Consider the following 27,743-nt stretch of genomic DNA (forward strand, 5'->3'; position numbering starts at 1 on the left):
GAATTCTTTATTTCATCATTTTACATTACAAATGGAATAATACGAGGAACAGATTTCAGAATACCACCAGAGTGGACTATAGCCCAGTTAATCAGGATGCTTGCTACGTTTTCTGCAGAGCTGCGGTGAATAGCTGCTTAACTCACTGAACACTGTGTCAACATTTATTTCTGTTGGCTGAGACAAAGACTTGCAACTATCATCACATCCCAGGAGGGGGTTTCAGTGCAACAAACAGCAAGGGGTGTGGGATTTTTTTTCCAAAAGTAGTTGAGATTCTTTTGGGAGGATGGTGGGGCTAAGGTATGAAATATTGCCTAAAGAAATGCTTTTTTTTTAAATTATAAAACATTTAAACCATAATTAATTTACAGAGGTAAACCTTTAAGGCAAATTGCATGTTACAGTAAAGAAGGGAATAAAAATCAAACTATCAGCATAGCAATGTTCTTATACAAATCTACACATTCACATCTACATCTACAATATTGTGTACAATTCTGGTGACCACATTTGAAAAAGATTATAACAAAGCTGAAAAAATGCAGAAGAGGGCAATCAAAATGATCAGGGGCTTCAAACGCTTTCCTTTAAGAAAAAGCTGGGTCTTTACACAGCATGTAATTAAGCTATTAATATTTCAATGATTTTTTAAAAAGTCATTCAAGGAATACAGATCTATTGATCCAGAGTCCCAAGACTCTGGGTTGGGTGTGACAGGCATCAAAATTCAAGAGAGCCAAAGCAGGAGATTGACATGCCTCCATCTCCTCCTTGTGAACACCCAAAATGCCACTGTAAAAATCCCAAAATGTAGGGGGAAAAAGTTGACCTTTGCTTGATTCAGCATTTATATGGAGGGATATAAATATATCCCTTCTTCCTCCTGGTTTCTCCACTACAAGAACTCTGTGAGGTAAGTGGGACTGAGAGAGAGAGTCACTAGCCCAAGGTCACCTAGCTGGCTTTCATGGGTAAGGTACAGTGGTGGGTTGCAGGCGGTACGCCCCAGTACGGATGTACCGGAGCCAGCCCGGAGCACTGGATACCATTCCAGTACGGTGCTCCGGAGGGCCTGCCCGCCCACCCAAGCTCCTTACCGGTCTTTTAAGTCTTCTGTGCTTCCACACATGCGCATAACTCGTACAGCACCTGCGCAACACTCTGCTAAGCAGCTGGAGCATTGCAGAGACTCGCGGAGGTGCTAAGACACATGCGTGCGCTGCGTGCATCCATGTGGACGCCGCTGGGCAAGTTCCAACTGTACCAGTTGGAACAGGATCTGGAACCCACCACTGGTAAGGTATACGTGAACTCACTGTCTCCAGTTTTCTAGCCTGGTTTCTTAACCTCTACACCAAACTGGCTCCAATGTACATAAACTGAGATAGGCTGCACAAAGTGAAACATAAGGACATACAAAGATTCCTGGCCCATTCTGGTCCCTGAAAGTAGGCTAAATACTGTATTTAGTTAATTTACTGCTTGAACACATAGTTGATTTTTATTTTTGTGTTTTTTTATACTATGCATTTTATTCTTTATATACGTCACTTTATGGAATCTGAATTTTATTCATTTTATTACTGAAAAAACAGTGAATTATATGACTTTTTAGATGCTAACTTAGCAAACCAATATATTGCACCCAAACCAATTTGTTAGATGTACTAGTCCTAAATTCTGCAGTGGAAAAACAACAAAAGCAACACATTTCAAGTGCTCTTTTTATACTCAACTAAAATTCCAATATTCTTTTAGGACCCAGAAAATTCACCAAATTACTTCACAGATCAAAAAAGAAAAAAAAAACCAAGATTACTTTGTGAATGCACCATGAGAATGAAAATATAAACTAGTGCTGGTGAATCTTCCTGCAGTTGCCTTATTAAAATTGCTTCCATTCTTTGACAAGATAATTTATCTTCTAACTTTTGGGGCAGCAAAGATTCAGATTAAGAGCCGGTTTAGTGTAGCAATTAAAGCATGAGGCTAGAAACTGGAAGACCGACCTTGGGCACAAAGCCAGCTGGATGACCTTGGGCCAGTCACTTTCTCTCAGCCCTAGGAAGGAGACAATGACAAACCACTTCAGGAAAACCTTGCCAAGAAAACTGCAGAGACTCGTCCAACCAGGAATTTGATGCTGACTTGAAGGCACCCCCCCCCAAAAAAAAGATCAGGTTTCTGGTATGTGAACACAGATGTTTCAAGCTAATTTCCCCATGTGAGCTATTCAAAAGAGACATTGCAGGTCAAGAAAGAATTCTGCAAACAAAATATGTGCTCCAAAAAGTGAGACCCAACTTTTGGCATGCAACAACTTTCTTTCAATCTAGATTATTTTTCAACTGAGAATTGAATTTCAGATAAAAGAATCGTGTCCCAGACAAGGCTACAGAAAACATGAGGCAAATAGCTGCAATTAACAGAAAAGCAATATGTTCCATTGTAATATGCTAGGAAAAATTGCCAGTTGATATTTCGAGCCAGTTAACTTGGCAAGGCTTTGTATTCTGGAACAATAAGCTAAGTTCAAGCCTTAGCTACAGCAGATTTGGAGCATGAAAAGAAAATGGAAGATGCTCCTTTTTCAGTGGGTGAATCCTGACACCAAAATGCTGCTGAAGAATTGTACAGGTGTTGTTGCGGCTATATTCTCTATTTTCTTAAAGGATATGCTGAGGATCACATTTGGCCTTTGTGTTTCAGATGGTGAACTGGTGTGGCAAAAATGTAGCTATTAGGCTCCAACAATGTATTTCATTATTTCTCCCTTCAAATTAACATTTGAAAACAATGTGTAGAAATGTGTAGAAGGCCACACCAAAACTTTAGAGGGCTCCGTTTAGGTACCAATGCTGTAAATTTCTAGAGACTGGGGGGAATATTTGGGGACTATTTCCCCAATTCTTTAATCCTAGTAATTGTCTTGGCTTTATTCCCTTCTGCAGATCCAGCATTTGTCCATGCAAAGCTCATCCCAGACAGTGCTGAGAAAAATGATGACAAGCTATATTTTTTCTTCCGAGAAAAATCCACCGATTCTCCACAGAGCCCAGTTGTCTACTCCCGCATTGGACGCATTTGCTTGGTGAGTGCAGAAGAAGAACCAGACTGGATGATGTTGAGAATTTCCCATACAAAAAAAAATCTACATAACTCTAAACATTTCTGTATCCCCCCCCCCCATCCATCCTTTTCCAAAGGTAAAAACCTCCTCTTCCCTCATTGTTCTCATACCTCTTATGCTACTTTGATATATTGTTCTACAGCTAGAATATCTGTCCATTTCCATACAGTCATCTTTCTTGCTCCTATAATTTTTCCCATTGGGAACATTTAAAAAAAAAAGTCCAGTTTAAGAGCAAGCCTAAAAGTAAATCCTTTTGATTCCAGCATAGTTAGGTTGCAGTTAAAAACTATAGCCTCTGTGGCTTTAAAAAAAATCATGACATTTATATCCTAGACAGACATATAATACTTCTATGTTGTTCTTTATGCCAACAACCTGGTGATGTGAGTTTTGCTGATATGAGAGTGACAAGCCCACCCTTAACCAGTGAAATTCCATGATTGAGATAGAATTTCAACCTAAATCACGGCTCTTCTTTGGTTTAGAATGATGATGGAGGCCATTGCTGCCTAGTAAATAAATGGAGCACATTCCTAAAGGCACGGCTCATCTGTTCTGTCCCAGGGCCTGATGGAATCGAAACACACTTCGATGAACTCCGTATGTATATTCATGGCACGGATTGTGTATGTATGTGGTGGGGCTGGGGGGAGGGGGAATGGAAAGAGATGAGGGGGTATTTAAGGGAGCCATTGAAGCCCTAAGCAATTTAGGAGATGGCTTAGCCTGTGAAGCTCAGACAGATTTCCCACAGGCAGCCAATAGATTAGATCAGGTCTGTAAACTGCATTGATAGCTCTGAAAAAAAAATGCTTGTATAGTTTTAATTTAAAATGAAAAAAAATTTCCCCAAATTCTAAATAAAAATAAGAGTAATTTTCTGTCAGAATGCAGAGCTAAGATTTTTTTAGTTGCTATACTTAAGGTATAGAATAGAATAGAATAGAATAGAATAGAATAGAATAGAATAGAATAGAATAGAATAGAATAGAATAGAATAGAATAGAATAGAATAGAATAGAATAGAACAGAACAGAACAGAACAGAATAGAATAGAATTCTTTATTGCCCAAGTGTGATTGGACACACAAGGAATTTGTCTTTGGTGCATATGCTCTTCAGTGTACATAAAAAGACAAGATACATTCATCAAGAATCATAAGGTACAGCACTTAATGATAGTCAGGGGGTACAAATAAGCAATCAGGAAATAATCATATCAATATAAATCATAAGGAAACAAGCAACCAAGTTACGGTTCTGCAGTCATAAGTGGGAGGAGATGGGTGATAGGAATGATGAGAAGACTAATAGTAATACAGGCTTAGTGAATGGTTTGACAGTGGAGAGGGAATTATTTGTTTAGCAGAGTGATGGCGTTTGGGGAAAAAACTTTTCTTGTGTCTAGTTGTCTTGGTGTACAGTGCTCTATAGCATCGTTTTGAGGGTAGGAGTTGAAATAATTTATGTCCAGTATGCTTAAGGAAGGGAGAGGGGAGGAAGAAAAATATACTGAAGTTTAATAGCAATAGTTAGACTTATATACCGCTTCATAGGGCTTTCAGCCCTCTCTAAGCGGTTTACAGAGTCAGCATATTGCCCCCAACAACAATCCGGGTTCTCATTTTACCCACCTCGGAAGGATGGAAGGCTGAGTCAACCTTGAGCCGGTGAGATTTGAACAGCCGAACTGCTGAACTGCAGTCAGCTGAAGTAGCCTGCAGTGCTGCATTTAACCACTGCGCCACCTCGGCTCTTTATCTTGAAGTTTATCTTCAGGATATTTGATAATACTTCACCTCTGTCGTCCATGTGGATTATGGATAGTGGAACTACTTCGGGTTACTCCAAGGTATCAAGCTGGAAAAGTCTGTAAAGTATGCAGTGTATCCCACAAGTTCATTGAGTAGATGATATATAATTTGGACATTTTTTTAAAAAAATAGTATGGCTTGAAGAGACAGCAAGCACATTCATTTAGATTAATGAAACCATGGATATTTGCCTAAAGCCAGGAAGACAAAAACAAGCATTTTGAAAGATTCAATAAACATTAAAAGGAAGTTTGGAAGCTTTTGATGGTTAAGATTGAAGGTCAAAGAAGGAGAGATAAGAAATAGTAGCAGCAATGACTTTTGAAGGGTTTTGTAATGTGTGATTTGTCAGCCATGAATGAAATGCTTTACTGAAAAAAAGAGATCATTTTTCTCAAAGCAAATCTGTGTGCTTCTGTCCTCATGTCCTTACCTGCAGGCTTTCTGGAGTTTTCAGTTTAGATGGCTGTTGTAGGAAGCAGGACATTTGTCTTAAAATGGGCCTTTTCTTAAAGGATCTCCTTTGATATAAGCAGCTGTGTAGCAAAACCTGTTGGTCAGATTCATTCTGGAAGCCCATCACAATTTGTTTCTTTGTGTTGCATTGACTAGCTTGCAGCACTTGCTGAAAAGGAAGGATGAGTGAGGGGAAAAGGAAGCTTTGAGTTACCAGATGGAAAGACCAGGACTGGCTTTGAGATAATAGAAGCTCATTCAAGCAGGGAGCCTGCTTAACCTCCTGATAGATGTTGTATTTGGGGGCAAAGCAAAGATGAGGGGCTCCAGAATGGCTGTGATTAATGTTGGGGATCCCGTTTGCTAGAAAGGCAGACGCAATCGCTTAGCGGGCTGTTTGTCAGCTTCCTCTCAGCACCTGCTTAACAAATGGCTGTTGGTCATTCGAGGATAAGTCCCATTGCAGCTTTTAGCATCATCAAAAGCCTTTGATGGATTCTCTCCTGCTAGGGCACAAGTTAGCATTGGGCCTTCCCCATGCTTGCTTTGCTTCACTTCCGCAAAATTATTACCAGACGGTTCACAGGCAATCTTCATTCCCTGGGTTCTTCTGGAATCTCTTGGCAGGGCTCCTGCCTGCTTACAGGAAGGATCTCTTCGATCAGCATCTGAAGCTGAATTAGAAGCAACATCTGCATTCTTTCCTGTACAGGGACATTTTTGATTCCCATTTTGAACTGAAACGAGAGGTTAAATAAAAACTGAAAGTTGAGCATGTCTGAAAATCTGCTGAAACATGCCAAAAAGGGGGGGAAAGTGTGTGTTTTAGACAATCCAAGTCTAATGATCATTTCTTGTATTTAAAACATTTTTTCTAAAACTCCCCCCCATGATAAAAAAGGATGTATTTGATATTTATTAGATATTATTGCAGATTTGTTGGAGAGTAGTTTTTAATAGATTAATGGAATTTGATTTAACCTCCATCATCATCCAGTAGACTCAGGTCTCTTCTGGTCCAGTAAAAATCTGCATCTATATAAAGCCCCCCATGACTCTATGCAGAGCCGTGGTGGCGCAGCAGTGGTTAGAATGGAGTACTGCAGGCTACTTCTGCTGACTGCCAACTGCCTGAAATTTGGCAGTTCGAATCTCACCAGGCTCAAGGTAGACTCAGCTTCCCATCCTTCCGAGGTGGATAAAATGAGGGCCCAGATTGTTGGAGGCAATAGGCTGACTCTGTAAACTGCTTAGAGAGGGCTGTAAAGCACTATTAAGTGGTATGTAAGTCTAAATGCTATTGCTATGAAGCCGGGCTGGGTTGAGCTGTGGCTGCTTGTTTTGCCAAAGACTGTGAGTTTCTGGACTATTTGCACCACTTCGTATAGCAGAATTATATATTAGAAGAAACAGGGAATGCAAAGCCCCAAATCTATTTCTCTTAAGCTACCATAGATTTGATTTGATAGCTATCCCCCACCACCACCAAAGATAGATAGCTCCATGAAAAAAAGGCAGGATATCAGCCAAAAAAGTTGCTCCCAGTATACCTGGGTTAACTTCAGATTCCTTCGATTATTTGCTGCTGAATCACCAGGACAGTTAGTTGTGCTGTGTGGTTGACTCTAGTTGTGCTGTGTGGTTGACTCTCTCCTTTCTCTTCAAGAGGATGTCTTCATCCAGCAGACCCAAGATGTGAAGAATCCCATTATTTATGCTGTTTTTGCAGCCTCTGGGTAAGTGTTTCATCAGGTACTCATAATAGTCTATCTTTTAGCCTTCTTGAGCAAAATCCCCCAGCTGAACTTGAAATCAAAATAATGGTAAAATCAGATGCCACTGACCCCAATTCTGTGAATATTGGCCATCTGCTCCCTGCTGAACCCTGCAGGGTTTGGAACGAAGGTTGGGTTGTTGTAGAATTTTGTGGCAGAGCTGGAACACAGCCCAGAAGTATTGGCTGCCAAGTGTAGGGTTTTCCCACAAACTGCAGCTGTAGCTGAGATTTGATCATTCAGGGAGGAAAGTAAATGGTGGCTCCTCCCCCTTTCCAAGATACATTTTTGCTCAGAAGGATCAAGGAAGTATCACGTAGCCTTAGAAGAGCAAACAGCAGCAGCAGCTAATGCCATTTTCCTCCATGCTCCAATTTCTAATGATTGATACTGGAATGTTATCTTGAGAACATAGCAGGATAACTCCAAAACATCTGTTTGAGACTGGCCTCAAACACCCAACATTGCTTTGTCTTTCCAACACTGATAGCAGTGTCCTGATACCTAAACAGCTGCCACAAAAAAGAGAGAGTCAAGCTATCGTGTTTCCCTGAAAATAAGAGAGTCTTATTTTCTTTTGACCCCCCTGAAATAAATGCTTGGCCTTATTTTTGGGGAGGTCTTATTATTTTTGAGGTGCAGGAGGTGGTGAGCATGGTCATCTCATGGCTGCTGCTGTGTTGCAATATTTTTGGAGAGGGCTTATTTTTGGGGGGAGGGATTATTTTAGGGCATGCGCTCAAAAGCCCAATTGGACGTATTATCCGGAGGTCTTATTTTCAGGGAAACAGGGAATTCTCCAAAGCACCTGAGGGCAGGACAAGAAGCAATGGGTGGAAACTAATCAAGGAGAGAAGTAACCTAGAATTAAGGAGACACTTCCTGACAGTTACAACAATTAATCAGTGGAACAACTTGCCTCCAGAAGTTGTGAATGCTCCAACTCTGGAGACTTTTTAGAACAGATTGGACAGCCATCTGTCTGAAATGGCATAGTTGGTTTCCTGATTGAACAAGGGGTTGGACTTGAAGACCTCCAAGATCCCTTCCAACTCTGTTATTCCCTACCCCCAACCTTTCCCTAATCCTGGCTTCTTGGGGCTTTGAGTGCGATCAGAGATTTAAGGGAATTCCAAGAGCTTGCCAGCGATGAAAGATGAATGAAGAATATTCCCCCATTGAAACCGAAAGGCAAAAAAAATTAATACAAATGATACCCATTATTTTTACATGAAAGAGATTATTAACATCTGAGACGAATGTGCAATTGTTGTTTGTCTTTCTTTGCACAGGTCTGTGTTTAAGGGTTCTGCCGTGTGTGTCTACTCCATGGCTGACATTCGCATGGTCTTCAATGGACCGTTTGCCCACAAGGAAGGTCCCAACTATCAGTGGATGCCTTACACAGGCAAAATGCCTTATCCCCGTCCAGGCACCGTAAGCATCAGTTACATCTCCAGCAGGTTCCTTCTCTCAGATTGCTGGGCTTGGGACGTTGACCTCTCTTCCTGATGAAAATATATGTTCTCCTAAGAATACCCATTTTATGTATGACCGTTTGCCCTTTGAATAGATACATAAACAAATATTTATGGATTGACAAGATATGTAGAGGTGTGCGTAAGACAGAGTGTGCCCCCATGCACAATGTAAGAGTCCTTTGTGGGTGCACTTACATTAATAGAATTCCTTTCAAATGAAATTCATTTATAGGAAACATGGGGTGTTTTTTTTGAGATGACATGTTTGGCACCTCTAGCTAAAGGATTTTAAATACCAGGGCTAATAAAGGAGATCTTTAAGTAAAACCCCAGAGAAATACCCCACAGTTGTACAAGCTAGAAAGTCCTGGGTGCTAACTAAGCTCTTCCACTTTCTGTATTTTTCACAGTCGCAGTGAAAGACATTACCTGTTGGAAAATGTCTTAATTGTAATTGTAATTGTAATTTAATAAATTTATATGCCGCCTAATCCCATAGGACTCCGGGCAGCTTACAAAGTACAAGAGTAAAAATAAAAAGTTAAAATATAGGGAAAGAGGAAACAGATTTAAAAGCAACACAACATACACTCAACCTAGGTGGGGCTGGACCTTGTTCATGGGGTCAACAGCCCCAGGCCTGCCGGAACAGCCAGGTTTTGGTGGCTTTTCAGAAGGCCGAGAGAGTGGGAAGGGTCCGGATCTCTGCAGGTAGATGGTTCCACAGGGCCAGAGCAGCTACAGAGAAGGCTCTCCCCCAGGGGGTCGTCAGCCGGCATTGTCCGGTCGACGGACCTGGAGAAGGCCCAGCCTGTGAGATCTTATTGGCCGTTGGGAGGTATGTGGCAGGAGGCGGTCTCGCAGATATCCGGGTCCTAGGCCATGTAGGGCTTTAAGCTGTTCTTCCTGTTGATCCAACTCCTGCTTTCGGTAGCCCAGTTTCTCCTTCTCTTCTGGTTCCCCTTTTTCCCTGCATGCTGGGATTCTCTTGACACTTCCCTGCATTTCTTTCCTGGTGCTTCCCCAGATTCTTTTGTATCAAGTCCTTTGGTGCCGCACAGCTCATCTCTTTCAGTGCTCGACATTTGGCCACCACGTGTGAGGCTGATTAGCATTTCCTCTCTAGATTGGTGGTCTCTCATTTACTGGCATCCTTTCTCTGTTGGCAAAATATTCCAAAATAAGGAGAATTCATTGTTTCATTTCATTGGCTCAGAGAATGTGGTTTTCCAGTCTCTTTTACTTATACAACCCCCTCAGGGTTTTTTTTTTTTTTTAAAAGACCAGTTTTTGCTATATATATGGGGAGGCTTCCAGAAAACCCAAAGAGCAGGCTGGGTTTGGCTCCCACCGCTGAGCAGCTGCTTCAGATGGGATTCTGAGGTTGTTGTTTTTTAATGAGCATTACTAAAACACACCACAATCTAAGAATTACAATGATGTTAGCAAATGAGAGATGCACAAAGGTATTTCAGCCTAAGCGGATCAGCCTGGTAAAGCAATGAAAAGTAAATTGAGGGGTGTTGAAAGAGTTGGATCTCTTTAATGCTGAGAAGACATTTTGTTACTCAGTAACAAAATTATCTTATCCTGTAAACTCCTCAAATCTTTCCTTCTCCCAGAATGAAGCAATAATTTTATTTATTTATTATTATTATATACTTTATTGATTAAACATGAAATGCAGTCAACTGAACATTCAAAAGCGTCTCACAAATGTTATTGACTGGTGCTAATGGTTGATACAGGTTGCTGCCAGCATCCTAGATATCAACCAAATACCTTCTTAAAATATACGATATTCCAAGTAGCGCAGTTTTTTGCGTGGCCTGACAAATGCGCGCACGACAAAAGCGCGCCAACAAAACTGCGGCGAGAACATCACAACGTCATAAACGCACCCACAACAACGCGCCGAGGGGGGAGGAGAGAGAGAGAAGAGTGTTGGATAAGGCACAAATATGGTGTATGGAGAGCAGAAGAGCCAATAATTGTTTTTTTGGAGGAGCTGATGGTAAGATGAATTGATGTAAATATTTAACAATACAACATGATATTGGCTATGTAATAGTATACATGTGGTTATATGTTATGAAAATGGAAATAAGAAGTTTTCATGAAGAGAACAACGCGCCGACAAAACCGCGCCCACAAAAGTGCGATTTAAGTTAAGGTAAGGGTTAGGTTCAGGGTTAGGTTTAGGGTTAGGTTTAGGGTTAGGGTTAGGATTAGGGTTAGGGTTATTAGGTTGTTATTAGTTGTTTGTTGAAGGCACGCATTTGTCGGCACGATTTTGACCTCGCGGTTTTCTCACAGCAGTTTCCTCGGTGCGCTTTTGTCGAGCGCGCATTTGTCGGTGAACCGTTTTTTGCAGTTCCACTGGTTGTTTGCAGGAACCTGCAATTCCTTGATGTGTTTTGTAAAATTCTTGGACATGGTACCAAGTGCCCCAATGACAATTGCTATCACTGTTATTTTATTAATTTTAATTTTAATTCTAATCTGAATCTTAATCTAAATTTTTTGTAAACTTACATCCTGCTTTTCTATTCAGATGAAACTCAGGACACTAATGACTAAAATATTAAAATATTGAAAAAAAAATTGCAAAAGCATTTTAATGTGAACGTACACAGGCCTATCCCACAATACTTTGGTAGCTGATTCTTGTGCCTTCAGGTGAGGAGCAAAGGATAATTCTTTTATGGAAAGCAGCCAAGGTGCCTTATCGCTGTTCATTGTAATTATATCCTGCTTTTCTTTCAGGAGTTTAGACTGGCACACTTACCACCCTCTCCTCCAATTCTTCCTATATCTAAAAGAAAGTGAGCTTCCATGGCTGATGGTAGATATGTACTTAGCCATGGAGGAGATTACACAGGGAGTGGGGAGAAATGGAAAGTGCTTGAAGTGTTGGCTTCAATCAGGGGTGGGTTTCTCGCCCCGTTCCAACCGGTTCGGTTGGAACGAGGCCGGCGGCGTCCTCGCGCACACGTGCAGCGTCCTCGTGCACGCGTGCGGTGTCCTCGTGCACGCGTGCGTACTAGCGTCTGTGCGATGCTCCAGCTGCTCCTGGAGGATCGCGCAGGCGCTGTATGCATCCTGCGCATGCGTGGAAGCGCAGAATTCATCAAAACCGGGTAAGGAGTGGGGGCGCGGGCACGGGCGCAGGGGGGGCCTTCGCCGTTCCCGGAAGTTACTTACTTCCGGGTTCGGCGACCAACCGGTTCACAGGGACTGCCGCGAACCAGTTGAAACCCACCCCTGGCTTCAATATATAATCATTGATATATTAGCTGAACCATATCTCATACTATTTTTTCCTTGTTTTTTTAGTGCCCAGGGGGAACATTTACACCCTCAATGAAATCAACCAAGGACTATCCTGATGAGGTGATCAACTTCATGCGCACTCATCCAATGATGTACAATGGTGTCTACCCCATACACCGCCAACCTCTTGTGGTGAGAACCAACGTCAAGTACAAGTTCACAACTATAGCTGTGGACCAGGTGGATGCAGCTGATGGACGCTATGAGGTGCTTTTCCTGGGCACAGGTACCCACTGATGTGCATTGAAAAGAATACACAGCACTTCCACCCACCAATTCCCCAGCCTGGAAGATGAGCATTTGGGGTTTATGTAAAAGCAGTTAGGATAGGTTGTCTAGGGGTAGTCACTTAAACTTTTCTGTATCTCCGCTTCACCCAGGTTTTAGTAAATTTTGGAAGTAATTTATCTGGCAGTGCAATTAGTTGGAAGATGGTAACAGAGTTATCAAATCTCAACTCCAACTTTTCAATTTTTACTAGAATACTGTTTCAGAAGCACAGGAGAACATTTGAAATTTCTGCTTATTCAAGGCCTTCTTTGGAAAAGTCAGAGGAATTCAAGCTAACATTTACTGCTCCCTAAGTCACACTTCAGAGGCCTCTTATATATAGAATTGATTTCTCATTTCCTATGGTTTCCTGTATCACTTGCAAGGCTGTTCCAGAGGCAAGAACAGAATTCTGGTAATCTTTCCTCAGTTTGAGTGAATAAGAGTCCCCCTCTTCAACTTTAACAGAGCAAAAATATATCAAGCAAGGATTCCAATGGATTCAGTTTCTTGTTTATAAACATGCCCTTCTAGAAGCTCCAGAGTAGAATTGATCTGAGCCAGCAAAGTTCCCATCAGATGTGTTGAGCTCCAGTGCCCATAATCCTGAACCTGGATGGAAAGGCTGAAATCCATCATTCATATTTGGAAGACTAGTAAGAAAGGTTGATGTAATATTATCTCCCAACCAGGCAATGTTGACCCATCATTCTCCAAAGCTTTGTCAGGTATAATTAACTCAAAGCATACAATTTTGCACATGTCCAAGTCTCTACTGAAGTGAATGGAACAGTATTACTTTAAGGATAAAAAACACAGAGATCTAATGACATGATTTATCAAAGTGCAGAATTCATATATAGGGAAGGCATGGCTAGCAGATGTTCTTTGCACTGGACTGAATCTGATGTAGTTGAGTTACTTGCCTCCCACAAGTCAAAGGAGACCAGCCAACAGGGCAAGAACCTGCCAACCAAGAACGTTCCTCATTAGCTTTCAAATATTGTTGCGTATCTGCACAGTTATTCTTTGGGCTGCCCAATTCACTGCACAACATCCAGCAGCTGTACACAGTCTGGCCATCACCTGTCGAAGTCTGCAGGGAGTTTCTGCTTTCTTTCTAGCCAAAGTTGTCAATGAATCTGCAAATCTTAGTTATTTCCTGTTGCAGAAAGAACCAAGTTCAGGGATCAAAGTACTATCTGGTGGAATTCATGGCTGTGGGTGGCATTCAGTACAGAAGGCAGATAGAAGAGGAATGGTTTGGTTGCTCAGATAGAGATTCCTGCTTTTAATATCATCTCCAGCCGTTGAATTCATAACACAGTCCAACATTCAGAAGTCAGTCTTGTGAGTTCATTGTCAAAATGTTTAAAAGGAATAGCTGCCAGCCCCACTTCTCTGTTTCAGACCACGTCTAATGCTTTCTCAGAAGCATTTGTGTCTGGTTTTTAGACTGAGTTATAAAAAAGTCATCATAAGGACTAGTTCTAAAAAATAATTTTAACTATTTAAATTTGGATAGTTCCAGTTGACGTCTTTAGATATAGTTATAAATATTTCCTTCACTTTGAAGTCTATAACCCACACATGTCACAAAATCGAAAATGGTGTTTGTGTTTTATAAGATGAGAACTGTTTCAGTCTTCAAGAAAGCACTCGGTACCCATCTTTCAACACAAACTAGGTAGAAACTATCAGAAGTCTTCTAAAAGAGCATGCAGAATTAAAGATTCTTCTCCATTTTGTTTTTAAAAATTTCCCCTCCAGGTGGTTTCTGTGAGAAGAGCCAATTTGTTTGCTTTCTTGCCAATTTTTTTTTTTTTTGGCTTTACTCTTGCAAGTAAGGCAGAGGCAGTATTTCCTTTCAAAGTAGTCCTAATGCCAGGAGTAAATCTTAGAGATGGATGAAGATCTGCCTCACTTTCAGGTAACTGAAGAGGAGGCAGGAACACATCCATTCTCAGCCCCATGCTGCTTGCTCTGATTGTTATACTAGGAAGCCAAGTTGATATAAAAATGAAAACATTCTACAGAATAATGAAATGAGGATATGTTTAAATAAGTATTTATTATTATTTTAATAAATATTGACTTAGTACTGTAATCCTTCTTCATGACTAGCTGGCTCATGAAATTGATAGCCCATGTGGAAAAAAGCACCTTACACACACACAGCCATGCAGTTTTTTGAGATTCATATAAACCGAAAAAAGTATCAGCACAGAATTTGCTTTATGTGCAGTTCTTTTTTCTTGGGTTTAAATTCTTCCTGATTGTTCTTTAAGGTACTTGTTTAGGTTTCTTTCTTTCATCTCAGAATTGTGGGCTATTCTGTAGTTCTGTAGACTCATAACAGGAATGGGACTTTTTTGTGGTGGCCAAATTATGAGAAAACATGTCAGTTCAACCAATTCTTGCACGGAAAATGAAAGCTGAATGAAGCTCAAGCAACGTTCTCTTATGACAACAAGCTAACCTGACATTCCACCCAGATACTTTCCAAATATGCAGATACTACCCTTTAAAAAGTTGTTAATGCTATTTAAAATGGAAACTACACCGAAGAGAAGGCCTAAATAAAGTCTGTTTCTGTTGTGTTTCAGATCGTGGAACTGTCCAGAAAGTCATAGTTTTGCCCAAAGATGATTTGGAAACAGAAGAACTGATGCTAGAAGAGGTTGAAGTATTCAAGGTACAGGTGATGAATACCTTACTCTAAAATTTTAATTACATGTGTGCTCCAGAGCAGAAACAATATAGTGGCAGAATGGAAGCTGTGAAGGTCATTGTTCACATTTCAGCTCAGCTATGATTTTACTAAGTAAAATCTGTCATTTGCTATATGGAGTCTGGATCATGATCTCTGATTGAATCAGACATGGGTTGCTCCCAGTTCAGCAAACAGGTAGTAGAAGTGGTGGGAGGCTCCGCCCACCTGCCTGGACACTTCTGTGCATACGCAGAAGCGTCGCATGCGTACAGGAGCGTGCCCAAACCAGTAATTAAAAAATTAGCAACCCACTACTGGATTGGATCAATATGGTGGTTGGGCATCCATCCTGGTGAAGTTGGAGGGTGCAACTAGTCCAGACGGCAATGGATATGGTAGTTAAGGTGCACCTTAGTATGACAATATAACAGCATTATTCGGCAAGCTGCAGTGGCTTTCAGTAGACATTTATGTGAAATTGAAGGTGCTAGTTGTTACCTATAAAGGTAACATACCTTCCTGGCACAGGGCTAGGTTAATTATGGAACTATATCTTCTTGTAGAAAAGATAAGTTCCCAAAAAGGGTCATAGGAAAGGAAAATGGTGCTACTGGGAAAGTAGAAAGTGTGAGCTTCAGAACAGCCCTGTCTTGACTGGGTTGTCCTAAAAAGGGATACTGAGGATTTTGGAAAGCTTTCACATTTCTGTTATTCCACTTTAGTACAATAAAGAACATTCTTAGAATCTCTGCTGAGTGTATTGCTTACCTGGCCTACCACAAAGGGCTGGTATTCTCAATAACTTCCACCCATTGCATATTGTTCCAAGAGAGCATCATGTTCTCTTCTTTTAAACAAACCACCTGATGGGATCTCTGATGAGATGTGCCTTTTATGTCACTGCACCTGCTCTGGAGAACAACAGGCCCCGCAAGATCCAGATGGTCCCAACCCTGCTGGTTTTTCATAAGATACTGAAGACCTCCTTTTTCCCCCCTGAGTGCCAGGAATTTAGATGAGCCATTTTTAGGTGAATTATACGTATAGACCAGAATGATGTCATTTCATTTTTGTTGGCTAGTACGCTTTTGTTTTAACTGGACCTTAGCCATTCAGGGTCCCATGGTGAGTAAATACATAAACCATTTTTTTCTATGCTTGAACAAGGATCTTATTACCAGACAATTTGGTTATATTAATTAGTATAAAACTATGTTAAGCAGTACAATTAAGTAGAGGTTTATCCTTCGCACTTTTATTTTCTCTTTATATATAATGTGACAAGAATTATTTTATTGATTTATTTTTATTTTTATACTGCCTTTATTATCTTATAAATAACTCAAGGTGGCAACTATACCTTCAATTTTCCCTACAACAACAACCTGTGAGATGAGTTGGGCTGAGAAAAAGTGACTGATCTAAAGTCACTCAGCCAGTTTTTATGCTGAAGGCAGAACTAGAACTTACTGGTACATTTTTTGGCTTCTAGACTGATGTCTTAACCACTAAACCGAACTGGATCTCATTTAAATATTCATATATGCATCCCAAAAAAGATACATTAGTCTATCAGTATCAATCTCATTTTTTAAGTATATAAATGCACAGTATTACTGTGCACACATCCACATCCACAACCAAACCCAGAACCTGTTTCAAAGTGCAGTTTTAAAGATCAGTAGGTTTTGAAGAGGTGGAGCTGATCCAAAAATTAATAATAATGAATACATAAATATTTTAACATTACCTTTATACCTTTATTAAGCAATAGCACTTAGACTTCTATACTGCTTTACAGTGCTTTTACAGCCCTCTCTAAGCGGTTTACAGAGTCAGCCTATTGCCCCCAATAATTTGGGTCCTCATTTTACCCATCTTGGATGGATGGAAAGCTGAGTCAACCTTGAGCCTGGTGGGATTTGAACTGCTAAATTGCAGGCAGCTGGCAGGCAGTAGTAGTAGTCTGCAATACTGCACTCTAACCACTGTGCCACCGAGGTTCTTTGATGTATAATAAACACCAAATATGACATTATTTAATGTCATATTAAATGATAATTGTCTAGGAATGATGCAAGGGCTAGATTAAAATTACATACTTTGAATACCCTCTCCAAATCAACAACTGGATGCTTAGAACTGATATTAATGAAATCAAAGGCCCAGGTTTCTCATTCTCCCAGCTTTTCACATAAAATACTTTTAATTGGCATGGATGCAACACATTAATTGGTCTGCTTTCCCTAAACTATTTTAGGGACCCTCCATTCAGTTTTATACGTGGATTAACCATCATCAATTAACTGTTTGGTTTCTCTACAGGTTCCAGCCCCAATCAAAACCATGACCATCTCTTCCAAAAGGGTGAGTATTCTCTTCCTGACAATGTCTATGGAGACTCTCAATCATCCAAGTCATGGTTGTCCCAAAGGTGCTTTTTCCAAAAGGCACTTGGAATTGGTTTTGGTTTTTTTTGTTTGAAAATGTTTCGCTTCTCATCCAAGAAGCTTCTTCAGAACTGAAGCATCATTGAGACTCTTCCTGAGACAATTCCTAAATCAGTTTCAGAGCTGGTTCATTGAAAGTGTGCTTTTTCCCCCAACTATTGTTCTTCTTGGCAAAAGGCTAAGTTGGAGGTGGCCCCTCCTTCAATTCTAGCACTTTTCTGTTTCTTTGAGTACCTATACCTGCCTTGGGTGTAGTCCAAAGGTTCTTGGTTATTGAGGTGCAACTCTGGGTGAGCTGGGCAAGGTAGTGTTTCTCTCCACTTTTTCTCAAGGAAATCTATATCACCACCATCCCAGTTGCTGGTGAATTGTGGGAGCAGAAGAATCTGTAGCTCTGTCAATATCTGAATGTTACTATGCCCCAACAGCAACAGCTCTATGTATCCTCAGCCATTGGGCTAACCCACCTGGCCCTTCACCGCTGTGATGTGTACGGAGAAGCCTGTGCTGACTGCTGCTTGGCCAGAGATCCCTACTGTGCCTGGGATGGCAAGTCCTGTTCCCGCTATTCTGCTTCTTCCAAGAGGTACTTCCAAGAGACTAGAATGACTGCTTTTGCATGATGCAGATCTGGATGGGAAAGCCTTAGCAAAGAGACTTCCCAAAAAACTAGGGAGACAAGAAGAGGGACATAGAATATAGAAAAGGGATTATTTCTAAAAAGAACTGGAAGTATATTGAGAAAAAATGTGTCTGAAACTAGCAGATCTTTTTCTAAACTGATACTCACTGTCATTACAATTCTCAAATCATTCTTGGGTCTCTGAATAACCCAAGTATGGTGGGGGGTTTTTTTATAGTCTCTTGTCTTATTTCCATCCATCTACTAGTTCCAACTTTTTGAAATGCATTTTAATCCTTTCAATTACGATTAAACCTACAGCACTTTCCTGCAGTTTCACGCCACAAGATCAATCACCTTCACTCAGATCTGTTGCATCGTTCCTCTGAGTTCCACGCCCCCCCCCTTGTTATTATTAGTGGTTTGTTTCACAAAAACACAACATACCTTCCTTTCCCTAATCTAATTCATGAATTCAAACACTTACCTCTTACTCTTCTAATCCTCCTAACTATATCCCTGCATGCCATGTTTGCCCCTAATGTTATTAAACTGCCCAAGACTATTTAGGATAAATGAGGTTTCCCCATGCTACTTTTTAGTAATAGAGGGAAACAGTGGAGTAGGTACTCATCCTACACATATCAGTGTCACATGTGGAATTTCATGATAACTATGAACTACTAGCCAGTTTTGAAACCCGTTACCCCTATGTAGCACACCCTACATCCCAAGCATTACCTACACTGTTCTGCCCAAAGTAGAAATGGTAAACTAGTAACTTCCTTGCAAGCCAACATACTGGTTCTTGGAAGATGTTAGAGATTTTTCATTATTGGCTGAGAATTACTGATGGATTCCCTTTGTGGGTACAGGCTAGAAAAGTAGAACAATGAAGTGGAATGCAAGGGCTTTCTGTCATGTTGCTGTTTCCTACTGTCGGTGGTAGGATATGAGATTTCAGTTGCTGATCTGCTGCTTCTTTTTTCATTGCAGACGTAGCAGACGTCAAGACGTCCGCCATGGCAACCCTATCCGTCAGTGCAGAGGTTACAATTCCAATGGTGGGTACCCTATTCTTAGTCTCTAGGAAATAAAGGTGCTATGGAAGTCTTGGGGAACTGTGACTTCTGGTCCACTGTCTGTAAAGCTGGTTGCAGCTGCATTTCACATACTGTTTTAATCCATATAAGAGATGCACTAATGGCTAGTTTACCAGAAGAGATCAGTGGAGGGTAGCAAACACTTACCCTTTATTTAGTGTTCAATAATGGGATGGATTTTCACAGTGTGATTTTCTAAAGCAGATCACAAAAAAACCCAGCCAGTTGTCATATTCCCTGAAAGTCTGTGTGCTGTGTGGGAAATCAGGTTCACACAAAAAGGATGTTTGATAATAAATGTGGTCACTTCTTTTGGGTAGATAGCCTTTGATCAGTCTAGATTAGGGGTCAGCAACCTGAGGCTCTAGAGCCACATGTGGCTCTTTCACCCCTCTGCTGTGGCTCCCTGTTGCTGGTTGGTGCCACAATTTTGAGAAAAGCTTCCTATTGGATGGGGTAGAAGCACAGCATGCCAGGAGGAGACTCTATGGCAAGGGGGGTGGGTTTTCTGGTCAGCTCCACAATTGATAGGACTTTCGGTTAGGTCAGGTAGATGAAAAAGGACGCAGTGCTAGGAGGAGACTCTATGGTGAGGGAACAGGACTTATGGTTGGCTCCAGAATTGAATGGGGGGCGTCCAGTTAGGACCTTTGTGGATCTTTCAGTGTTTAAGGTTTCTGACCCCTTAGGTGATGCTAGATGATGCTACAAAGATGTCATGTCTCCCATTGTAATCCATCATTTGGTTATCTTTTCCTTCTCCCACTTCCAGCCAGCAAGAACTCAGTGGAGGCTGTTCAATATGGAGTGGAGGGAAGCACAGCCTTTCTTGAATGCCAGCCTCGCTCCCCTCAAGCTGCCATCAAATGGCTCCTCCAGAGAGACAACAGTGACCGAAGAAAAGAGGTGAACAGAGAAGCAAGGGAGGAAAAACCTTTGGGGAAAGTAGGCAGAGAAATGGGGTGGAGATATTAGAATGCATGGTAGAGAAGGAGGAGTCTGCACTCCAGTTGAGGGCTTGTGGGGAGGGGTATCCTTCCTCTTTATGTTGAGAGAGATGGACAACCATTTGTCTGAAATGATATAGTGCCGTGATGGTGAACTTATGGCATGTGTGTCCAAAGTGGCATGTGGAGCCAAGTCATCTGGCACATGTGGCACGCCCATTCCTCTTCCAGGTTTCTGGCATGCATGTCCATGCGATGATCAGCTGGCTTTCATGCGTGTCGCAGTGCCGGAAAGTGGAAGAGCTGGTCTTCCATTTTCATGCGTGTGCATGTGCACTGGCCAGCTGATTGTCACACATGCATGTGCACCAGAAACCCAGAAGACTAGTTGGCTGGTGCACATGCACATGATGGAAAGCGGAAATTCATTTCTGAGGGTGCGCATGTGTCCTGGGCAGCTCCTCTTCCAGGTGGCGGCCCTGACGAGCACGCATGTGCTCCCTTTTTGGCACTCAGTGCTAAAAAAGTACACCATCACTGATATAGCGTTCCCCCCACCCCCTCTGTGAGTAGGGAGTTGGGCTGGAAGACCTCCAAGGTCTTTTCCAGTGCTATTGTGATTGATTGAGATGTGGCTCTTTCATTCTCCCCCTTGAGCCTGCTTTCAACGTTTTCACTGGCATTAGAGCATTTTTATCCATACTTTGTATACTAAAAAGCACCCAGGATTCTCTCACTATTTAGCTGACAACCTCTTGGAAACTTCCATATTTCAGAAGTAAAGAGAAGATCTGCCTTTGTGCTTTGAGTTTCATAAGGCAGCACCTTCCATATGAGTTGGGCTGCAGCTTCCTTCACCCAAGACTGCACAGCCATTGGGCATGGCTGGTTAGAGATGATGGTTGTGGTCAACACAGAGAGTGCCAGATTGGGAATATGCTCCGGAAGTTTCCTCAAGCCATTGGAGCTAAAGCTGGTCTTTCTTTCTCCCCTCCCACCTTACATAATTTCTCAAGCAGAAGATAAGAGGGTTTTCTCAAGCCCTGCCTGTGCTCTCATTTGCTCCTGAGAAAAAGAATAGGAAATGGGCTCTTGGCCATGATTGGCTACATATTATGACCGCAGTAGAGGTTTTGGTTTTGGTTTTAAATGCTACAACTGTTCTAACAGAAAACAGGAGCACGCTACAAGCCCTAAAGCACTCCAGGAAGACAACCATGATCGACTGTGACCCGTGGCTACTTCCTTCCCTACCGTTGTGTTCTAATATCTTCAAGCCTGGCTGATCCAGCTCTACTAACCATTGTTTTCTGCTGCTTCTCTTTCCACAGCTCCGCACTGAAGGGCGAGTACTAAGGACAGATCAAGGTTTGTTGTTGCGGTCCCTGCAGCTCTCCGATGGGGGCCTGTATTCTTGCACAGCCACGGAGAACAACTTCAAGCACACCATAGCCAAAGTGCAGCTGCATGTACTGAGCAGTGAAACTGTCCACGCTGTGCTCTTCCAATCAGAAGGCCCCGTCCCCTCCGCAGCAGCCATGAGAGCTGGCCTGCCGGGCACCTTCAGCTCTCAGTACCATGACCTTGTCCAGCTGCTCACACAGCCTGAGATGGGACTCATCAATCAGTATTGCCAGGGATATTGGCGGCACGTGGCCTCTAACCACAAGGAGACTTTGGCTGGTCTCAAAGCCAAGGCGTTGCATGACCAGAAGAAGCCCCGAAACCGCCGGAATCACCAACCAGAGATGGATCAGCACACATGAGAGTGGCAGCTGAAAGGGACTATGTGATGGCAGTTCTATAATTCCCCATTTTCATATAGATATATATTTCTCATATATATATATGAGAAATCTCACACCACCACACACCGTTCCCTATCAAGGCAGTATTTATTTGTAGGTTGTATATAATCCATGGGTCTTGCCTGGGTGTGAGGTGGCAAAGAGCTCGGAGATGCTCTCGCCCCCATGGCAGCTGGCTCTTCCTTCCCACATTTATCTGTGGTACTGGGAAAAAATTGACATCTTGGAGGTAGAGAACAGAGCCAAAGCAACTCCTCTCTTTGCCTCTCAAATGTGGATAGCTGACCCCAGTCAGGGAAGGAGAATTTCAAGGATGTCCAATGGCAAAGTTACTGTTTCCTTAGCTCCCTTTCCCCATTGTGGTTTTAGCACAGTTGGGCACAATGCTCTACGGATCCACAACAGTGGGGCAGTGACTTTTAAGGCTGGCCCATCTTCAGCAAATTTGAGATATTCCTGTTACTATCACTGAAACAATTCCGTTTTGGTGGTGTTTTGTTTTTTTTAAAGGCAGCTGTCAGGCACCAAGCATTCTCCCAGTCCTACTCCCCTTGTACTACACACCCAGAGGTGTGCCCCTACAAAGCACTTTCTTCCTCTTCTAGAGATCTCTCTGACTCAAAAGCACATATTGATGGGACGCCCTCCAGGGAAACTTGCTATGGAAACTGCAATTCTCAGGCTATTTGAGGAAGAAGGAAGTGCTCCATCAAGGATATCCGTGTATGACCCATGTGATGCTCTTCCTGCTATGAAAATAAGCCAATTCCACTAGGAGTTCAAAAAGGACTTTCTTGATTTGACAGTGCTTCAACTGGAGTGCCTTCCCAGATGAATGGGATTTGGCCACTCAGGGCAGAGGCAGCTGGCTTGGTTGAGTAGTTTACCATTGATGGGACACAAGGGCCATATCCAAATGAGTTATGCCAGGGAGATGTAATGTACATATGAACCAAAGCTACTCTCCTGTAGTGCATGCATCAGGCATTTCCAAGACCAAAGACAGCATGGCAATTGAAGTAGGAGAGAGGATAAAGGATTGGTGCATGGCCATTGGGATATCTGGTTTCTGCTTTGCTAACCCTTGGAGGAATCGGTGCCTTGGTTTCCCAACTTAAATTGTATAATGTATTCATCTCAGATTGCCCATAAGGAGTCCAAAGCTTCAGTATGATACTAACATCCCATGGAGCAAAGCAATATAAACCAAGGAGAACTGTAACAATCCGACCGAAGGTGTTCTAATAGTCACAGAAGAACTCTATAGCATCAACATTACTGAGCAGGTCACATGGCCAACGTAAAATAAAGACAGGCTGGTGAGAAAATGAAAGGGGAGATTCAGGGAGATCTGTTTGTCTTTCTCTCAATTGTAATGTGAGTTTATGGAAAAACAGGCTAAATTTTTAATAAGCATTCATTGCATGGAATCATTGCTTCTCTCCAACCTGACTGTTCTCTCTTGTCTTCAGAAATGAAGCCAATTTGGCTAGATTCTCAGTCTTCTTTTAAATTATAATGCAGGTAGTCCTCGACTTACAACTGTTCGTTTAGTGACTGTTCACAGTTGCAGTAACATTGGGGGAAAAGTGACTTTATAACCAATCCTTGCACTTATGAACATCACAGCATCCCTATGGTTGAGACCAAGATGTATTTATGACCGATGCAGTGACCTGGGGTTATGCAATCGTCATGTGCAACTTCCCAGCCTTCAGACAATCAACGTCAATGGGGGAAGTTGGATTCACTTAACAACTTAACACATGATTCATTTACAACCGCAGTGATCATTTAACCCTGGCAAACAAGGTCATAAAATTGGGCCCAACTCACTTAACAACGGTTAGCAGCAGAAATTACGATCTCAACGGTTATAAGTTGAGGACTACTTGTAATTAAACCTGAAACAAAAACAGATCACATGCTTCTCACCCTCAAATAAGCACATTCAAAGAGGGAGGGGATTCCTAAGTGAAAAGGTAAACATACCAAATTTAAGCTATGTCTTAGTTTATTCTCTTGAATGTCTTCCAACTGTGCTCATTTTTCCCCTTGTGGTAATCTTTCTTGAATGTCTCCCCCCAGCCCCATAGAAAACAATTTGGTGCTCTTGGGTCTATCGATCCAAGCTTCATCGATAATAGGCATGATTTTTTTTTAATCTTCCCTACTTCCGTAGGGAAATGAAATTAAAAGTAGGCCCCATCACAGCCACTTGCAGAGTTGCAGCATTCTGCATATCCTGGATTTCTGATTGGATTAATCTGTGCATTGAGGCAAGGAAAACAAAGCACTTTCCTATGGCTACAGATCTTGTTAATAGAGAGCTAATTACACAAAGCTACAGGGACTACCATTACTAAGCATAGTGGGTATAGAAACTATCTTGCATAAACCTATGTCACATTACACTAAAGCAGAGGTGGTATTCTACCGGTTTGGGCCAGATCGCCCGAACCAGTAGCAGAAATTGTAGCTGGCTCCATCCAACTGCATCTGGCTCTATGGCATCCCATTTAGGCCCCTTTTTTTCACCAAAGCACATCCGCAGAAGGATCTGCACATGTGTGCGCTCACATTTGTGAACTGGATAGGGAAGGTAAATGTATACCATCCCCGCCTAAAGGTGTAGCTGGCGTGAGTTAGGGTGATAGAAACTATATTGTTTCTGCTTCTGTCGGCACAGCAATGAAGGGGCTTCACAGCAGAGTTGAAAACTGAAGAAATCTGCAGTCTATGTGATTCATTCCCTCCTCCCACCTTCCCACCCGGCTGTTATACCACCTGCTGTTAACAAAAGGTGTTCCCCTTTAATGCTTGGAAACAAGACCTCCTTCATTCACCCTCCCTCCCTTAAAAGCAGGCCCCCTTCCTCTGCCAGTCTGAGTGAGTGATGTGAGTATACTTCCTCTTGTAAATAACTGTAAATAAATAAATAAAAAATAAACCTGAGATACGGGGCATCCGAGCAGTAGCTCCACACGATGAAGTCAGGCGCAAAGCCACATTGCGCTTGTAATGTGAGATTCCTGTGGATGGAACAAGCTAATAAACACTGGCTTTGTTTTTGGAAACTCCAGACTCCTCCATCTTCACTGCCATCGTCAACTGAGCCCTCTTTCGTCTCGCTGGCCCCGATTAGGATTGCAATATTTTTTTTCTGCGGCCTGCTCCCTCCAGGAAAAGCATTTACAATGATAAGAATATAGGCTTGATACTGAACGCTTGTGACTCTTTTACTCCTGGAGAATGTACAATGGTGTTGCTTTTCACATATCTACCGTCCATCCCCCATGCTCGCTCGCATGCTTTAATCTTGTTGTATTTGCAAAATTCCCCAGCCAACTTTTGCGACTTGAAAACCAAAATATCACACACACTAATAAAGGGGCTGGATTAGCTATACCAGGGCTATCTAACTCCCAGCCCAGGGCCAGATGCATCACACACTGGCCACGCCCACACCAGGTTTAGCGAAGTTGGGGGGAAAGTCCTGATATGTCACATGACGCCATCAGGACGATGTGAGTTTGACACCCCTGGGCTGTACGAAGAGCCGTATCAGATTGCAACTATCATATCACACACTGTTCTGGAGAGAAGGAAACTCTGGGTTCCCTTCTGAAAGCAAGAAGTCACCAGCTAGCAATATATCAGAAAAGTAGCATAGTTTTCACTGTCAAGAGACCTTTTGTGTTAATGTAGGCCAAGCCTCCAAACATAGAAGCCCACAATTGCTGTTTGAAGTGGTGATACCTATTCTGTTATGGCTTTCTCTAAGCTTTTTCCTTAAGTAAGCCAAACGGGGGACCATTGTCCATCATGAAAAGGGTGCATTTTGTCTTTAATTTGAGAGTTTTCTTTTCTTTTTTGTGGTCTATCTGCATTTCTCATTATTCAGCTTCTCCAGATGATTTGGGGTTTTACAAGAAAGGAAAGGGGGGAAAAAACACCACCCTATCTAGCTGCTTTTGGACATCTTGTGTAACTTTATCAATTTGTATCCTGCTCCTCTTCACTAGCCCAGTTTCTCAACTCACAGACTCCAAAGATCACACCATTCCCACTTCACCACCTGATCATATGGGCCTTTTCTCCTTTTTCAGCTCGATGGTGTCCTTTTCTCATGTCTTTTTTGAGAAGTAGCACTCGGAACTGTACACACTATGCCAAGAACGGTCACACCTCACGCAACACATCCAAGCAGTTCCACTCCACCTATAAATATGGCCACAAAAATCACAACTGGAACTTTGTGGACTCACAGGCTTTATAGCGTTCCTTATTTTAAAATCCCCAGGATAGATCTTCAAGAGAACCAGAAATAACATAACGAAGCCCATCAAATTGTGGATTTCAGATTTTTATTTGAAAGCCATAAACTGGTTCAGGTTTCATTGAAAGGGACGTGAAAGGGATACCGAGGAGCTCAAGTGCCACTTGTGTAGTAAACTTCACAGTCCAGAGACTCATTGCATTAGATGTTCTCCCAAATATGAGAGGCTAGAAAAGGCTCAGCACTTGCATTTCAGTGCATGAAAACATAAGACTCCACTGAAACTCTTGTCTCAAGGTTCTTTGTGCAGAAATTCTAGTGATGCATATATAACTGTTGACCATAAAGTCACCCAACTAGAGCTTGATTTCCATTAACTTATAGGGCAACAAGTTACCCCCACTCCTTCCTTTTTATGGCAACCAATAGCTGATTTTCTGCTGCTTCTGGTTGATGATCAATCCGGGAAGGATAAATATTGGGTTTCTCATGTCTGGGCCTGGCCCTCCATGCCCTGAGGCCTAGAGACAAAGAGGTCTTGTTCACAATAAAAGAGACAACAGGAGTTCCTACCTCTCTAGGGTGTGATGAAACAGCTGGTTAAGCAAACCTACTGGGAAGAAGAGATCAAGGTCATGGACTCATTTCCTGTCCTTTCCTGCCACTGGCTAAGTTGGGGGATTGGATGGACCATCAGGGACAGGTCTGTCAACCTCCCATGGATGTCACAGGCTTTTTCCTGCTAGCATGCAGTTGTGAAGCTTGACAAGGATTATGTGTATCTACCAGTCTCTTGTCTGCTGAAATGGCTCCCTGAGATAGATGGTCATGGGAGGAAGATGAAAGAAGGAGGCATACTGCTCTGAAATGTTTACAGGACCTGAATGGTCCTTGTTTCTTGAGATGCTGAGGAAGAGGCAGTTTCACAAGTTCTTTCAGCTGGTGAAACTTCATGACAAACTCAGAACTGCTACTAGGTGGAAAGGCCAAGCTGAAAGTTAAGTCTGACAGTTTTCTGTACAGCCTCCAGGCTTCCGTCTATTTCCACTGTTGTTGGAAGGGTTTATTTTAAGATGAGACATCCATGGGAAGTCTTTTGCGGGTCACCATAAATGAGAACATTTATAGTCAGAAAAGAAACCCAGCCATATGATTCATTTATCATATTTATAAAGTGTTTCAATCAGTTGTGATTCTGGACAGTGAACAACAAAGCTAAATCAAGCAGAATACTGACAAAGTTATTAAAATATTGATATCCCTATAGATCCTAGATGAATAGGCCAAAGCAATTTGGGCCAAAGGCATGGCAGGGCCTGTAACCTTTTGCTGTGCCATATAAGGCTTTAAAGGTGATAACAAACTGAGTCTGGAAGCATTATAGAAATCATAGCAGGTTCCTATCAGTTCCCATCAGATTCCTATAAGTTCATACAGATGTTAAGTAGTATCCATCCCAAAATGATATGAACATCTTTATCCATAAAGAAACCTGTTGCTCTGCCAAATTTTCTCTAGAGGGGTTTAGATACCACTGGACAGTATGCAGATATTAT

The 27,743-nt window shown here is 42.0% G+C and overlaps 1 protein-coding gene across 3 annotated transcripts in view; it reads left to right on the forward strand.

Annotated features, from left to right (window-relative positions):
- Window positions 1-24,622, forward strand: part of SEMA3F (semaphorin 3F) — a 145,880-nt gene extending 121,258 nt beyond the window's left edge. For all 3 annotated transcript variants that reach the window (XM_032211043.1, XM_032211045.1, XM_032211044.1), the window contains 11 exons: window positions 2,955-3,094; window positions 3,622-3,736; window positions 7,073-7,142; window positions 8,474-8,618; window positions 11,999-12,221; window positions 14,872-14,960; window positions 17,304-17,345; window positions 17,857-18,014; window positions 19,047-19,114; window positions 19,926-20,059; window positions 21,432-24,622. In XM_032211043.1, coding sequence (XP_032066934.1) covers window positions 2,955-3,094; window positions 3,622-3,736; window positions 7,073-7,142; window positions 8,474-8,618; window positions 11,999-12,221; window positions 14,872-14,960; window positions 17,304-17,345; window positions 17,857-18,014; window positions 19,047-19,114; window positions 19,926-20,059; window positions 21,432-21,866 — 1,619 coding nt within the window. In that variant the 3' untranslated portion in view covers window positions 21,867-24,622. The remainder of the gene's footprint in view (window positions 1-2,954; window positions 3,095-3,621; window positions 3,737-7,072; window positions 7,143-8,473; window positions 8,619-11,998; window positions 12,222-14,871; window positions 14,961-17,303; window positions 17,346-17,856; window positions 18,015-19,046; window positions 19,115-19,925; window positions 20,060-21,431) is intronic.
- The last annotated feature ends 3,121 nt before the right edge of the window (window positions 24,623-27,743 follow it).

This window comes from Thamnophis elegans, chromosome 2 (assembly GCF_009769535.1).
Source record: "Thamnophis elegans isolate rThaEle1 chromosome 2, rThaEle1.pri, whole genome shotgun sequence".
In the NCBI taxonomy this organism is placed as follows: domain Eukaryota; kingdom Metazoa; phylum Chordata; class Lepidosauria; order Squamata; family Colubridae; genus Thamnophis; species Thamnophis elegans.